The sequence below is a fragment of the Emydura macquarii genome, unplaced genomic scaffold, assembly GCF_026122565.2.
Source record: "Emydura macquarii macquarii isolate MOO-44397 ecotype Brisbane River unplaced genomic scaffold, CSIRO-AGI_Emac_v2 contig_499, whole genome shotgun sequence".
Lineage (NCBI taxonomy): Eukaryota > Metazoa > Chordata > Testudines > Chelidae > Emydura > Emydura macquarii.
The window spans coordinates 12,592,389-12,609,800 of record NW_027130636.1 but is presented as its reverse complement, the minus strand read 5'-3'; the positions used below and the strand labels follow the sequence as shown (position 1 = coordinate 12,609,800).

The window sequence follows — 17,412 nt, the reverse complement described above, 5'->3', positions numbered from 1 at the left end:
AGCATGCCATAGGGTACTGTACAATAGCGATCTGCTGTCTTGTATGCCGTCATATGATACCACATGATGGTGATACACTATCTTAAATATCAAATGGATACCAGACAATAGTGGTAATACTATCTCACATAACCACAGGACTACACAAAAGTGACATGCCTTCTCCCATTCTGTAATAGGGAGTCAGCATTTCCCATGCTGAATGGGATATACTGTTGCATACTATAAAATACTGCACGATAGCAGCATGCCCCTATGCTGTATAGTGTCCTGTGATCTCTTGCATGCTTTACACTATCACGCAATTGCATTAGGATGAACATTAGTTATACACGATACACATCACTCCCTTCTTCACTGTCTCACTCCAGACAGCCCAGACTCCTCCCCACCACCCATAGCTCCTTCATTGAGAGTTTTCTTGTCCCTGGTCACGTGAAAGGAGCCTACTGGAGCTGAGCGGTGATGTCACATGCTCCCGTGGGCCAATTACAGTGTCTGTTTATATTGGGCCTAGTTTCATATTCATAGCGAGAGCTTCTGGGAGGCGGCAGTGGCTTTGCTGCTGCCGCTGTAGATGGTTGCAGCATCAGGAAGATTCAGCAGCAGCAGCAGCAGCAGCAGCAGCAATCGAGGCTGCTGTTCTCCCTGGAAAGGAGGAGGAGGGGGGAAAGGAGCCGGCGCTGGTGGCACGTTCGCTCTCAGCAGGAAGCAGCCCTGACTTGGTGTCTGTTATTATTCATCCCCCCACCCCCCCTCCCAAGGAGCAGACAGGCAGAGACTGAGCAGCACGGAAGCGCCCATTACCTCCTGCTTCCCGTTTGCAGGCAGGGGACGAGAAAGAATGAGAGAGAATGAGCCAGAGAGACACCCTGGTGCATCTATTTGCTGGAGGGTAGGTGCAGCCACTAAATATTATTATTCTGGTCTCATCTCTTGCCCCCCGTGCGTGTGCATGAGTAAACCCTTTGTAATGTGATCAGCCAGGAAAGAGGTTTGGGGGAAATGGGCCCTGTGGAGGAGCAAATGGGGTCGGGGAGGTGCTAGGGGTAAGCAATTTGCTAGAATTTCTCTGGGAGATCTTCTTTGTGCGAGATCTTTCGCCGTTCCTGTGTGTCAGCGAGGCCTGTAAATGCAAAGTAACACCTCTCCCAGCTCCTCCTCTCTTCACTGCAGCAACCGTGGAAATGGCTCCCAAGGGCTGCAGTCTTTTGCAGCCGGTGCTGCTGTTGTGTGGACCGGGATTGCTGGGGAAGGTAAATCCTCCTTTGCTCTTCGGAGGAGATAGCTGGTTGGGCTTCGACAGCCCTTGATCTGGAGGACAGAGGAGATTGCAGTGAGTGCGTAGTGGCAGCAGGTCACTTGCCTGGAGAGTGGATGGGAGACACTCACTGCGGTGTTGTCTGCCTACCGGATGGGATCCCCGAGGGAATGATCTGCTGGGCGGTTGGATGTGTGCGTGGGGGAGGGGTGGGCAAAGGGTTGATGAGATGCTTGGGCGAAGACGAATGAGTTGGTTGGGGTCTTGCAGTGCAGTTTTGGTTGGAGTGTGTTAACTGGCGGCTATGGGCGACGCGGAGGGCGGGTTGGGATGGGGACCGTGGACATCCTGGGGCCAGGCTGGGATAGCCTGGAGGGAGGGAATGGGGTTTCAGGGCCCGGTAGGTGGAAACTGGCAGGCGAGGATGTAAGGGCTGGCGGTGGGCTGCATGGAAGCGGGGGATGCTTGCAGTGGGGAAGGGGGCTGGCGCGGTGCGAGGTAGCTGGACTCTGGGGCAGTGTCTTGCAGTGGCGGCTAGACATGAAAAGGGGAAGCAAGCGGGTGCCTGGGCCAGGCTGGCATTGTTTGTGCAGGTACCAGAGTTAAACGCTTTCTTCCCCCCTCCCCCTTTCCTGTAGGCGGCCCAGCTCTTATTCTGCAAGCGGGCGGGTTCCCCTCTCCTCCCGCAGCCCTGCTCTGCAACACCCAGCCCCTGTCCGTGAAGGGTGGCCTGAGCCCGCTGCCTTTTCCTCTGTCATCTCCACCGCCGGGCGGCTGCCTCCGCTCGGACTCTGCTCCCTCCTCCCCACCCCCATTTCCATGCCGCTCGCTCCCGGGGCCGGGCCGAGAGGGACCCGGGCCAGCAGCGGGGGCCCACCCCCTCAGAGCTAGGATCAGCTCTCGCTCCACTCCTCTGCCTTTCGGGGAAGGGCTGGCACAGAACAACACCGCTCTCCGGCGGAGGGGGGGGATTCATAGGGTCTCCTGCCCACCTTTATCACTTTCAGGGGAGGAAACTCTCCTGCCCTTGCCTCAAAGAGGACCCGACCCACTTTTCCCTGCTGGTGGCTGCACGCCTCTGACTGCGGCGGGGGGGCTGGGAGGCTGCAAAACTGGGACCCCCCCCCCACACACACACACTCTCTGCATTACTGCGTGTGATTCACTAAACACAGACATGCCCCCTTCAGCCTGCCTCCCGGAAACTTATCTCCCACCCGGGAAACAAAGTGCGGGCCGCATCCCTGTCTCCACCTCCCCCTTGCCAGGATCCAGCCGCCTTCTCCTTTCCCTCCCCATTCTGGGGTGGCGTCTAAGGATGCTTCTGAACGGGGGGCAGGAGAGGAGGCTGAGTTAAGTCCCCTTCTGCACCGCTTCTCATCATCCCCCCCATGCCATGCCTCGCCTCGCCTCTCCTCCCAGTCCTTGAGCTGCGCGGCGCTGCTCACGGTCATGTGAAAGGTCAGGGGCCTGTAGGAGCGGGGCGAGGCGGCGATGGCAGCGTCCGTTTTGGGCCCCGCGTCGGCTCCATAAACCCAGCCCAGGATCCCTCCCCTTCCCCCCCCTCCCGGCTCCCTGGTGCTGCAGCAGCCGCGAGGAAAACGCAGCAGCGACCCGGCCCGCCGTTCTCTGGGGCCGGGGCTGGGGCTGCTTCGCTCCGCTCTCTACGCGGGACGCAGCCCTCCCTGCACCAGGCTCCGCAGCAGCGAGCAGTGAGTGAGTGACCTGGCACTAAGAGCACAAGCGCCCGCCACCACTGTGCAGAGCAGAGCACAGAATGAGGGAGAAGAGGAGGAACCAGCAACACTCCCTGGTGCATCTCTGTGCTGGGGGGTAGGTGGAGGCACTAATTTATCTAGGCCCCGCACCCCACTCCTATTGCCATGTGGCGTCAGGACCGGCAGGGGAGGGAGGTTCTGGGGGTAGGGGCGAATCTCTGTTCTTATATGGCCTCTTAGTGGAAATGGGGGGGTGGACCTGGGGGAACATAGATGGTGGTTGGGGTATTTCATAGTTTGTTTAGTGGTATGTTTCTCAGAAGGGGAGCGTGTCAGACACACTCCTCCCTCCATCACAAAGAGAGACCGGATTGGAGAAGTGCTGAAGGCAGAAGAATCGTGTACCTGGCTGGCAGCAGGGCTCCTGGGCCAGGAGGGTTTTGGAGCAGTTTACTGCATCATTGCATATCCTTGTGTAGGGAATGATCTCCTTGTGATCTTGTTCTGCTGGAGGAGGTGGCTGCCAGGGGTCTGACTTAATCTTCTCAGGATCTGTAACGGGAGCAACCTTTAGATGGTCTGTCCATTGTAGCGTTGCTGACAGGACCCTCAGATAGTTTCTGGGGTGGGGCTGGGAAGAAGGAACTGGTGTTTTTTTGGGGAGGAGGCTCATCTAGCCAGATCTTATAGAAAAGAAGGATGCCTTAATTGGTGTGTGTCTCTCTGTGTCTGTACATACAGATGTGAATGCAGGGGAGGGAACGGGAATGGATTCCCACAGGGTAGTCATTTGGGATTGGTGTTCTGGTGCAGCTGGGAGAGGTTGCCTTAGCTTCATTCAGTGAGGAATTATGAGGATGATCTCTCTCATTGCCTTGGTTCTTGATGACATGAAGTTGGGAGTATGGCCTTGGGGGAGGGCAGGACCCTGATAGGAGATTGTAGATCCAGGCTGAACCAAACAGTGGGATTAATGGGCAGAATGTGAGTCTGATCCCCAATACTTTCCTTGTAACAGTGCCTGGGCAGGTACAATTACTTCCAGTTTCTGCCCTCTAGATGTACAAGTGGAAGGAGAGGAGGAGGAGGAGTAATGCAGCAGCAGGGCCCAGGACAGCACCTCCTGTAAGTCAGCTCCTTGTAAATCCGCAGAAAAGAGAGAGAGAGAAAGAGAGTTCCTGCTGCCTCTAACATGCTGAAGCCTCATCTCAGCACCCTGACTTGACAGCTCTACAAAAGGAAGGCCAAGGGAGTGAGAGAAGCTTGCTTGAAAGTAAACCCAAGGTTCAGGTCTGTAAACTGAATCAAGGCCAGATGCAGTTTATTAATCTCTACAGCTAATGAATTTCTCTGTTGTTGATAAAGAGGTCTGATCTATAAATTTTGCTGTCTGGCTACCATGCCCTTCGGATGAGTCAAAGATTATGTTATGCAGAATGTGTTGAGACACCTTGTATTGCCTTTTCTTGGGGTGCTAGCCACAGATTTGCTTCTAATCCTGGCTCAGCAAAACCAAAAGTATATATTGATTCATTTAGTGTGAAAGTTATTCAGGGTAATTGAACAACCCCAGTGTCACTCTAGTTTACAGCCTGATGCGTGATCTTTTATTGAATGATTCCTTTTATTTTCAATTTGACTGAAGAATATGGATAAGCACTTTAAACTATTGGTTTATGTCAGGACAGTTACGATAGCTAATGCTCTACTCAAATCGTGGGGGGCGGGGCCAATATGGAAAAGTAGGAAAACAGGATTTTATTTTTAATTCCTTTTTCATCTTGTTAGGATGAATGTAATGCTTGTGAAATATTCCAGATACACAGCTCTGGAAACTGCAATCTAGGTGTTCTCTGGACAGATATACCATATTTTTCTACCAACATATGGGGACAAAACAAAAAAACTTCATCATTTGTCACGTGGAAGGACTAGCTTTAGGGGTGAAGAGGGCAGTTCAGTCTTCATTTCCATTTAATCCTTAGCCTCTGTAGTGAGCTTGCCACTGAAGAAGCCAGTTGTGGTGACTTAATGATGCAGACACATCTTAGAACTGGGTTGTGACCACATAACAGTCACCAAACAAATATCTGATTGTTACAGCACTTGGCCACTACCAGGTTTGGATTTTAAATTAAAGAACTAGAATGGAAAGGCTCCACATTCTATTTCTGATTTGTCCCCCTTTTCCCCCTCCCTCATGCACAGACCTAATACCCACATAGCTCCCTTTATAGCAGGCTTGATTGATTTTGTAACACACCGAATTTTAAAAAATTATGCAACAGTTACAACCCGTTTTGTGTTTAAAAATTAAAGCCATTTTACTTTGGCTGTTTCATTTTATGAAAAATAAGCAACTAAAAATGGCAACCATGGTGACCGTCAACTTAAAATGGAAATAATATTCAGCTATCTAAAAATAATAAGCAATTAGGGTACCTTTTCTTACAAGGGATTAAGTCCATTGAAACACTCTGTCTGTTTTGAAGCAACACAAACTTTCTGGTAAACAGTCAAAGTTTTGCTACATATTTCTGCTGGAGCAATTTGAGCACCACTATATTTCTGCTGCGGCAATAGCTTTATGGAAGTGTCACTATTTTTATATGAAAACTTTATTACTAGTCTGACAGCAAAATTGCCTGTTAGACGATTATAGCTTTTAAAGATGAGACTTTTTAAAGAATGTATTAAAATATGGTAGAAGTCACTTTTGGAGCTAGAAAATCAATAGTGCAGGGAAACATCAAATAAATATTGTCTTATTTTGATGTGTAGAAGACAGGTGACTAGGGGATTCAAAGGTGGTGTTAAAACAAGAACTTTGTATTTCATTTGTTGAGTAACAGAGAGAACTTTGCAAATCATTTTTTCTACAACTGGAACATCTAATCTTCAAAAAGAAAAACAATTTAAATCAGTAAAAACTTGCAAGAAAATACTGTTTCAAACTCCTGCTACCTTATGAATCCTTGAAATATCAGTATTGGGACTTGTTATACTGCAAAATAACAGTTACACAGTAGAACCATAATTCACAAATTGACATATTCCAAGATCAGAAGGGACCATTGGAATCATCTTATCTGACCCAAAATAGAACTTTCCCAAAATAATTCCTACAGCAAATCTTTTACAAAAACATCCAGTCTTGATTTTAAAATTGCCAGTAATGGGGAATCCACCATGACCTTTAGTAAGTTGTTCCAAAGGTTAATTACTCTCACTGTTAAAAAATTTATGCTTTATTACCAGTCTGAATCTTTCTAGCTTCAACTTCCAGCCATTGGATCATGTTCAATCTTTCTCTGTTAGACTGAAGAGTCTGTTATTAATATTTGTTTCCCTTGTAGGTACTTATAGACTGTAATCAAGTCAACCCTTAACCTTCTCTTCATTAAGCTAAATAGATTGAGCTCCTTGAGTCTATTGTTATAAAGCATGTTTTCTAATTGTTTAATCTTTCTTGTGGCTGTTCTCTGAACCCTCTAATTTGTCAATATCCTTATTGAATTGATACCGAATTCCAACAATAATCGTACCAATGCCAAATACAGAAGTAAAATAACTTCTCTACTCCTACTCGAGAGTCCCCTTTTTATGCATTTCAGGATTGCATTAGCCATTTTGGCCACAACATTGCACTGGGAACTCATGTTCAGCTGATTATCCATCCTGACCTCCAAATCTTTTTCAGAGTCCCTGTTTCCCAGGATAGAGTTCTCCATCATGTCACCTCCGTTCTTTGTTCCTAGATTATACATTTACATTTAGCCATATTAAAACACATTTTTTGCTTTCACCCAGCTTACCGTACTTAATCAGATGTTCCATTCACATTAACAAACTATTCATGTGTTTGTAATTAAGCATGTGCATAAAACTGATTACAGAGCTGGGGCTTAAAATTTCAGTAACTGGAAAAAGATTAGGGGAAAAAGTCTAGTTTATTTACTCTGTTCCTTTGACAGCACTTCATGTTTAGTCAGTTACATTGTTTCCCTTGTGTAGTCAGTTCCTTTGTTTTTGTGGGTTTTGCATACAGCAATCCCGAGAGAGAGAGACATTTTAGAAAAAAGGTAAATGATTGTAAAATGGCAAAAATGGTCAGGTGGACTTGTGTAATATTTGCCGTGACTTTTTGACTAGATATCAAATCTACTGTTTAAAATGCAGTGCTACTTTGAAAAGTGACTCTAAAATAGGCATTGTGTGGGTCAGTGTCTTTCTGGCCTTGTTTGCGCTAATGTTTGTTAAAACTTCTCATTCTAGCCCTAACACTGCAGCTCTGTCTTGACTGCAGCAGTGGAAGTGCTAATCCTGCTTGGAGCATATCTGGATGGCACGGTGGTTAAAATGCTAATGACCTGTATACATTGGGTGTAGGCCCATTTGTGTTCGCACATAAGTGGGACGTTTTAATAAAAATGGTGAAGTAGACAAGGCAAGTGACTCCTTATCAGATGTAGTAGATTTGCAAGTAAAAAGGCATCTTCTTTGGCTGCCAACTCTGCAAACTCAACCTGAGATCTGAAAATCAAACTAGGTTTTTTCCTTCTTGAAGGTCATCGCTGGTGATAAAGTAACTGCAGGACTAATGAGGCCCTCGGCTACTTCTGTGCAACTTCAGTGAGATTGTCACTGTCTTAGTTGTGCTGGTTTTGTGGTGCTACTGATAGTTTAAAAAAACAAACAAAACCAGATTCATTTTTGTTACTAAAGTAAGCAGATAGCCCTTTGAATGTACACAGGGATCAGATCTGTTGTCATGAAGGTGCCATTTTTGCATAGTCATTTTCTAGAGTAGAACCACAGTTTAGAAAAGACTGATACGTCTCCTGTGTTGAAATGTAGCAGAAACAGACTGGAAAAGTGGCAGTTACTTGTTTTGTTCTTCTTATAAGCACACAACTGTGATTACCTCTAGTTTGTTTTTTAAAATTTAGGCCTCAATCCTGTAAGTTACACTGTGCAGGCAGAGAAGCTTTCTCTTGGGCTCAGGAGTCTGCCTGTACATCATAATCTGCAAATTTACGGCCCCAATGTGTATATTAGGATGAATCGTGATAGTGATGAATAGTGATAGTCTATCTTTATTTTATTTTTAATCTTCCTACCAGTTTTTGTGTTGTGCTTTAGAGACCACCTGTCATGAGCGACTTCTTGCAGAGGCCACGGAACACCACCCCCCTCTGATATGCACACTTTTGAAGAGAGACCACCTCTTACAAGCGACTGCTTCTGCAAAATCCCATGAGTGGTCGTTCTCGGCAGGTTTTATTATACATTTAAAAATACCTGCCAGATTTAGGCCTTTAATTCTGTGAATTGCTCTGTGAGAGTGCTGGGTTCAGCCAGTGCAAAGCAGCTTTTGGATATTGGGGTATTTGTGTTAAACACTCTAATTAGAAACCATTGATTATGATTTGCATTGTGCAGGCCCACTGATGGATGGGCATTGCCCAGCGGCCTGGTGATTTAAAAGGGTCTAAGCCCACTTGCTGCTGTTTCTCTTCTTCCTCCCTCCCCGTTCACCATCCCCAATGCTGCTTGCCCCCTCCCTCCACTCCCCCTTGCTGCTCAGCCCTCCTCCATTGCTCCCTGGCTCAGGGGAAGGGGGGAATATGGAAGAGAGGATGCGGGTGAGTGGGGGGGGGGGGAGAAGGAGAGACAGAGGCCAAGTGGGGGAGAGGGCCTGAGGTGGAGCAGGAATGGAATGTGGGTGAGGTTGCGGGCTGAAGAGATGGGACAGGAATCTAGCCTCCCTGTGGGGAAGCTTCACCCGCCGCCCATGGTTGTAAATATCCGCCTTTACGGGGGGCCATTGAGTGTTCTGCCCTGGGGCCCAGAATTGCCGTTGGCGGGCCTGGCATTGTGACATGTTGTTGGTAAGGTTCTGAACTAGTATCTGATCTTACTTGGGTCACCGGCATTGGGACTGTTTACACGAGTGTTTGCAGGATTAGGTCTAGAAACAAACAAAATACTACTGTTCCATTACAGAGAAGTAATTGTACGTATCTCTTCATTTTCGTATTTTGTTTGACAGGTTATATAATAACTTCTTAGTAAATTGTAGTAGATGGCCATCTATTAATGGTGTGTCAGGATTATAAACACAAAGAAGTGGCTGTTTGCTACTAAAAATACATTGAAAGAATCTTATAAAATAAACTATGTAGGCAACAAATATTGAAGCCTAAATACACATGACTAATACGTCTTTCCTATTAAAATACACTTTGGTCTCCTTTATGCTACTGTCAGAGTTACTGAGCTGGTTGTAAATAAAGTTCCTTGCATGTCTATACAGGTCATGTTTAGCGGCATGTCTGATATTTTAGTTCTATACCCACAGATTCTGTCTATTGAATCACTGGTGGGGCATGCACAGATGGGTTTTGGTAGTACTAATAATTCGCATTACAATTCAATTTTTATTTTACTTTTTTTTTTTTTTTTTAAACAATAAATTCATTTTCAGGAGCAGGACTTCTTAGTGTTTCACTGGCAGTTCAGTAAGCCTTGTGCCTGCAGTTAATCATTGCACTGGGTCCAGTTCCTCAGTGTTTGGGAATTTTCCTTCCATCCAGACAAGTAAGCAGCTGATGCATTATTACAAAATCTCTATTAAACTTTCCCCTTCCTACACCATCCTCTAATATGGCAGATTGGGGGGGGGGAGAGGAGGGGGGGTGTGTGTGGGGAGAGAGAGAGAGAGAGAGAGAGAGCGCTAAAATAAATGTTTTCACAATTTTTTTTTCTGTTTTTACTTTTCCTTGAAGTAGTGATTTTTGTTTGGATGCAAATGTTCCCTTGCAATTGATAGATCAGAGCATTGTGCTAGTTCACCCTGATTCAGGTGTCGCTGGAGGGAAATGGGAATGCTGCAAGAATCAAGCCCAAATAGAGTTCATTTTGAACTCTACAAAATTCTCCCATGCAGAGTAAGTGGGGAAGTGGTAGAAATCAGAACATCAAATATAAAGCCCTAGTGAAAGAAATGGGTCTGATTTTTTTTTTAATGACTTTACTTGAAAGAAAGGGCTGAAGCTCCATCTCAAAGTGCCTTGTTGGATGTCACAGCCTGCAGAGCTTATGTGGTATCAAATAGCATGCTACTAACAAGGGTCACTTTCAGATGGCTTCAAATCCCCTCCAACACCAGCCAAAGAATGAGGCAACAATTTTAGCCTTAACTTTCTGTGTTTCCTTTAACTGTTTTTTAAATTTATTTGTACCTTAAGATGAGAGATGGGGATGGGAATGAATCTTTCCTGTGAATGTGTATTGAGACCTCTGTAATATGCTACCCCAAAGCTTATTTTATCAGTGCAGGTGGCACATCTATGTGCTAAGAGTGTTGGTATTTGCACAAAGAAGGTTGGTCACCATTGCTAGTTATGTGTAGCTTTCATAAGTCGTACAAATCTGTCCTTGTTATGTACTTTCATGTAACACAACCATCCTAACAAATATTGGCTGCTGTGGCTCAGGCGAGCTCTTATTGTGATACAAAAATGGAAGTTTTCAGTTAAAGGGTCTCCTATTCAACAGGGCTAAAGAGAGATGAGATGGTCTTGTGGCTAAAACACAGTCCGTGAGTCATGAAATCACTGCTCTGGTCTTAGCTATGTCACGTACTTTCTGTGTGATCTTGACAAGTCACCTAATGGCTTTATGCCTCAGCTTCCCTGTCAGTAGAAGTTAATACTTGCATCTCTCCTAAGAGTGCTGAGACAACATTTGTGTAGTTCTTTGACTGCTAAAGAATAGCATGCCTTGCATCAGCAATAATTCATATGCAGAGTTTATAAAAGTCTACGTTGCAGACTATGGTATAGGTTATGAGTTTATTATACCAAGCATTCACCATATATGCTATAAATTTAGAAGTGAGGCACTCTGAAAATTTCAATCTTACATTCATGTATCTGTGAGAGGAGAACATATTTATATCTGTCTAATTAATAAGTAAAATGCAAATAGCCTCTTTTAAAATAATTCACTTTAAATTATTCTTTTTTGTTCCTTTTCCTGTACCCACTTCGAAATTTCCAAAAACGTTCATCTATTCTGCATTTAAAATTATTTGCCTGCACAATTCCATTTTATCTAAAAAGGGCACTTTTGTAGTATATTGCTAAAAAGGCATCTCGGACTACAATACCTAAATATTGAAATTACTATATTTGTTTTTCCCCTTATTTTGAAAGTAACTGAATAGATGATTTAATGGGGGACAAGGGGTTTTCAAGGCAGGTGCTTCAAATGCCAAGTTTCATCCCATTTAATTTCAGCAAATCACTTCAAAAATTTTTGAATCAACATTGATGAGTGATAAATTTAGACTATCTAAACAAATATGTATACTAGTTCCTAATTTAAATTACTTAAACCTTTACAGATTAATGACTTGAACTTTGTAAAAGTTTAGCATAACAATAAAGAATCCTTTGTAGTTCTGAATTTTCTAAAGTCTGCGACTTTAACTTTTAGGGAAAAATTCCTTTAAAAAAAAAATCTTACTTCAAATATACTGCAAGATATCTGTGAAAGCCTTGTTACAATCATTGAACAAATTTTAGAATGGAAGTCAGGTTGTTTTACAGCTAGCCTTTGGTTGGGAGACAGAGATTAGAAAATTTGATTTCCCCCCCCACACACCTCATTTTTCCGGATTTTTAGCTAGTAACACAGTGGAAGGACAACTAATTTCTTCAGTTTGGTAATGCTGTGAAAGTTTTACATTGTGAACAAAAAGATTGTGGAGAAATAGTATGAAATAAGTGGCATCCACACATTGAAATGACTATAGCAGCCTTACAAAATCCTAGAAATTGAGAGTAATGCTTTATACTGTTTGGAGGAAAGGTTACCAAACTTTCAGATGGGTTATGGCAGTGGTCTCAAAGTGTGGTCCAGGAGAGGTGTTTGGTCATGTGATGCTAGTTCCTCCTTGTTTCCAGATGTCAAGTTGCACTAAAAGATAGGAAAATATTGAATATATTTTTAGCTAATACTACTTTTACATGTAAACAATTTCTATAGTTGCTGCAAGGATGTTATGTGATGACAAATGGGAGAGGGGTTCTCCATGTGTTTGTGGATGAGAAGGGAAGAGATTCAGAAGACAGTCTCCAAATGTGATCCACGTAAAGAAAGTCTGAGAATCCCTGGTGCACAACCCCGGGGCATGCTGTAAATGTGCGAAATAACCAGCAATAAAACAATAAAAATAAAAATAAAAGTTTGTGGTGGGAAAGATCAACATGGCGTCTGATCAGTGTGTTGGGGGCTTTTTGTTTGTTTGTTTGTTTTTTGTTTTTACTATTTGATAAGTTAAGGACCAACCAGTGTGGAATCAAATGTTGTATTGCCATAGTAGTTTTCCATTGGTGAATAGCATTCGTAAGTAGCCTTTGTGGTTGATAAGGAATGGATCTGGTACCTCTGACAGCAATCCTGTGTTTGAACCTGGGCCATTATTTAGCAAAGCAAATCAGAGACCTTGGACCTGAAAAACATTTGTTCCCTAAAAGTACAGCCCTGATATTTTTTATTCATTTGGAGCTTAATATTCTGTCCTTACTTCTCCTGCATCTGAGAAAATGCTGTTTCTTTTCCTTACAAATTTAAATCACCCAGCAAGCAAGCAAGCAATCTGTTGGATAGAAAGCATGAGTATTCCTTCCTTTGTCCTGGCAACATGAATCTGAATCCAGTGGTAGAAATACAGTGGTCATTACAGCATAGTAATTCTATCTTTTATAGTGTTCTATTGCTTTGCCCTAGCTAATGTTATATTTACACACACACACACACACACACACACACACACACACACACACACACACACGGAAAAACAATTCAGGCATTTTATTGCACAACTCTTTTTTAACATGGTAATAGCAACAGTTTCATGTATTCATGGTAACTTGTTGATTGTATATAGCTTTGCTCAAAGACAAGGTTACTTTTTAACATGTTGTAGCATTTAAAATATATTCAGTCTGTGAATGGAAAAGGTTCCAAATCACATCAAGTAGAGAGTCAATGAAAAATAATTTGCACCTCCTTTGTAAAGCGCTTTTAAATCTACTGATGAAATAACTATATAAGAACTAGTATAAACAGATCTGTTAATGTGTATACATTTGTGTAGCTGTAAATAGAATATTGACATACTTTCACTGTCAAATGAGGATATTTCTAAAATTAAAACTTCTATCATACTTCCCTAGGCTATTTTAGCTTTTTTGTCTGTAAAAGTGCTTCTGTGGTTCCCATCACTATATTATTTGAATTCCAATTTTGGAATCTATTTAGTATTTAATATACAGACACTCTTTAGGTTAGTATGTTGAGACTTTTAATCCCCCAGTGACTGTATAGTGACTCAGGTTGCTGAGAATAGAAATGATCAAGAAAGATGATTTGCTTCTATTTAAGACTTGCAATACACAAACCATAATCATAGTTGGCATAAAGTTTGTGGCCGCCTTTGCAGTAGGAAAAAATTGAGGATGCCTATAGAAGCTAAACTACTTTTGGGTGGAAACTATGTCAGGATTGCAGCATAGTGGCAGGGTGAAGAAACTCTCACTGTTTGTTCTTTGGATAAAGTGGATCTCATTCTCTGGAGCTCTGGCACCTTTCATGAGTATTACATTAATTTTTTTTAGAATCACTATCTATTACAAGAAGTTCTAACTCCCAAGTTGAAATCCTGGCCCTATTGAAGTCAATGGGGTCAGGGTTTCACCCCCAATCATTAAGTGGAACACTATCTGGTTGTTAGCAGGCAGGTGAAAAGAGCTGTTAAACAAATCAGCAACATTTTTAAATGATAAAAATTCTCCCTTTTTGAGACTTCCTTTGTCTTTCAATAGAAAATATTTGATAGCTAGAATCTTGATAGCTCTGAAACTGTTGAAATGCTGAGGAGTGGCTCCAATTCTGCCTTCAGACAGGGTTACCATGTTTCAGGTTCCCAAAAAGAGGACGCTGCTGGGAGGGGGAGCTGGAAAGGGTGCAGTTTGGGAGTGCTTGGAGGGGAATGTGTACTGGGAGGGGTTACCCAGGGCCTCACTCTCGAGGTGGGGGGCAGTGTCGCTCCCTGTCACAGTGGCAGAGCAGCAGGCACAGACCCAGGACACAGCAACAGCCATTCGGCTGCGCCTCCCTGCCTCTCCCCCTCTCCAAGGCAGGGAACCGGAATTACAGTGGGTGGGATCTGACAGCTGCGAGGGACCAATCAGATGTAGATGCAAGGGAGGGACCAATGGGAGCTCATTCTCAGCTACAAAGTCTGTTCTGCAAAAATCCCAGACATTTCCTCTTATTTGAAAAATCCTCCTGGACAGAGGGCGGAGGATCAAAGAAGAGGCGATGTCTGGGAAAACCCAGACATATGGTAACCCTAGCTTCCCAAGCAGGCACCACATCTGTTGAGTTCAGTGGGAGTGCCACAAGTGTAGCTGCAAGTAGAATTGAGACCATTATATTTACTTAACAGTAAAGTTCTGCAAAAATTAGAATTATCAGAGTGAAGTCTCGAACTCTGGATTTATCAATTGCGGGGCTGTTTATATAAACTCCTCCTCTGGGAAGTGGAATAGCATTTAATCTTTTTCCAAGGTTGAGAGACGTGTACTTTTTTGACAATGGTAGCAGTAAGAGAAATTGGTATTCTTAATGTCCTACTCATGATTCTTGAACTTCCTATTTTTACTCATTTTCCCTGAGAGATTCTTCTTGTGCAAAATGTACGTTGAGCAGATGGGTACATAGATATTAATTAAAGAAATTATTAGCACCACACACCAGAATGACTCCTTTACAAAACTGTCAAAATGCCGTTTTGTGTTGTGCTACAGGAGAGAGGAGAAGGAGTGGTGCACCGCTTCTCTCAATTTGCAGATCAAGATGATTGGCAGGACTGTACAGTGAAACTTGAAAAGACCATGTTTCTTTCCATCTCTAACCAGATAAGAAGACTTTCATTTTTTTCATATTCAACTCCATTGTGGTCTGTTCTCTGAATAGTAAATCTATATTCTTGCCTTGAAGAAATGAGCCGGTAAATTATCAGAAGATTATTGCTTTCCCTGCTACCATTGCAATTAAAGTGGAGTTTTGAAGTAATCTGGAATAACATAGCCCTTGACGTTTTTTTCACTGCTTTCTTTATTTCCCCTCCTATTATCCACATGTAGTGCTAATGTATTGTGTACATACCCACATATACACACCCAGCTTTACACATTGGGAATTTTAACAACTTAGTTTTGATCAGGAATGCACCAAAGATTAAGAAGAAAAGGTTAAATTTTGCCATAAGAAACTAAACATTTTAGACACTCACCTTACAGAGCAGATTTGAGCTGCATGTACTAAAGATTGTGTACTTTTGCAACAATCTCAGTTATTTGTTCTGGCAGTTAAAATTTTTACTCTGAGATCTGGGATTACTGAAGAGAAATTAACAGGTGTCATTAGTTCAAGGGGCATGCAGTAATAACTGCACTACTATCATCTGAGTTCAGACCACCGCCCCGTCATGATCCTGAACCATCTTCTATTTAGCTAATGTAATGATCTTTCTAGTTCCTTCATGGTTTAGAATTGCAATAATCTTATTTCTTTTTGCAGATGTGGGGGTACTGTTGGTGCAATTCTGACATGTCCGCTAGAAGTTGTGAAAACACGCCTGCAGTCTTCCTCTGTTACTCTCTACATCTCCGAAGTTCATCTCAGCACTGTCAATGGTGCCAGTGTCAATCGAGTAACTAGAGTATCTCCTGGACCTCTCCACTGTTTGAAGTGAGTTCTATATGCGTGTCCCTGTTCATCTGATCCTTTTTATTTTTCTAGAGTTACTGCTATTTTTTCCTTAGAGATAATGTCATACAATCCCTAACATTTTGCCTTCTAAAACGTAGGTGCTTTATGCATTGAGGTTTTTTAATTTAAGTTCTTTACAGTGTAGTCATGCTACAGTCACAGCTCCATAAATGGTTATTTAAATGTAATATTTGGGCCTGTTGTGAGAGGCGAAGATGGTACTGGAACTTCAACCCTAGAAGAGCTGACCCTTATACCTAAGGGATGCCAAATGATACAGAATGCTCCTAAATAGGCATTTATTTACATGGCATTATGTTTGCACAAGGATGTTTTCAGTGTTCTTGCTAGCCAGTCAGCACCCTTGTATATTCCCTGTAATTTTTTAGGTGCACTTGATAACCGAAGAGCTTCTGACCCAGGAGGAGTGCAGGACTCTTAAACAACACGACTTGGAAAATGGTTATCCCTTGTCCTTTCTCCTCTGTTTAACTCTGATCATCAAAGACTTCATGGTGGTCAGAGAGCAGCTGAAGAACCTCTACCCTACTTCTGCCAAGATCTGGAAAGCTGCTATTCAGCCTGGTCCATAATCAGGCACTTAACAACCCTCCACTCCTTCCATTTCCCGCGTCCCCCAATTAAAGCCAAGACTTAGTTTGGTGCTATAAATTAAAGTTTCTATACCAAAATTATTTTTTAGCTCCATTCAAAATATAATTTCTTGGCTGACCAGTTGGGGAAGAAGGCACATTCATGTCTTGGTGAACTCCTTTTTATTGTACTTCATTGTATAAGCACCAGAGGCTGATTTTTACACCTAAATCACAAGGATCATGAATAACCGTATAGTAATCGCCTCCTGGTTGCAAAATAGTCGCATCATCTGTGTTGTTCTTAAATGGTGACCGTGAAGGTGGAAGATTCAACTGCACAAACCTAGATTCATCCAGTATTTTAAAACTCCACTGCAAAAGCAAATGTGAATGAAATTGCTCTCTTCCCCAACAGCAGTGCCCTGACCTACTTTTGCCCTGCACTCAGAGGCTCAGGGAACCATCACCATCATCAGATGCCATCACCTTGATTGATGAGAGAAGTAAGAGCACTCAAAAAGGCTTTTGGCACTTCTGATGTTTGAAATCAATTTCTTTAGCTGTGACAAATATTACCATAGTCAAAAAATAGTCTATGCCTACCAATTACATATGTATTTTGCTAGCGATTAGCAATGCAATATTTTTTCCACATTTGTTGCTCAACATTAATTTCCTCTCTTGTTTGCTGTCAGCAATTAAGCTAATGCAGTAATTCTTACGTGCTTTACATGAGTTTGCTTCTCTCTAAAACATTTGAACTAATCCTGATCTATATGGAATAAAATACTGTTGCCAAAGTTAAAATGGATAACAGATTTTTAAAAGGTCTCTTTAAAATTCAAGTGTGATCAGCACTGGAGTAATATGACTTACATTTTATAGATAATTCAATTTAACATACCTGGTTTCTTTCTGTGCTTGACACACACAGCTAGCGAACTTGGGTCCTCACTTGTGATGTCCCATATTTAATAAACCTTGGTAA

The 17,412-nt window shown here is 42.9% G+C and overlaps 1 protein-coding gene across 1 annotated transcript in view; it reads left to right on the top strand.

Annotated features, from left to right (window-relative positions):
- Positions 1-768: 768 nt before the first annotated feature.
- The window catches only part of SLC25A36 (solute carrier family 25 member 36), a 50,564-nt gene continuing 33,920 nt past the window's right edge, over positions 769-17,412 (top strand). The window contains exons 1-2 of the mRNA XM_067538954.1: positions 769-895; positions 15,637-15,807. Of these exons, the coding sequence (XP_067395055.1) occupies positions 855-895; positions 15,637-15,807 (212 nt within the window). The 5' untranslated portion in view covers positions 769-854. The remainder of the gene's footprint in view (positions 896-15,636; positions 15,808-17,412) is intronic.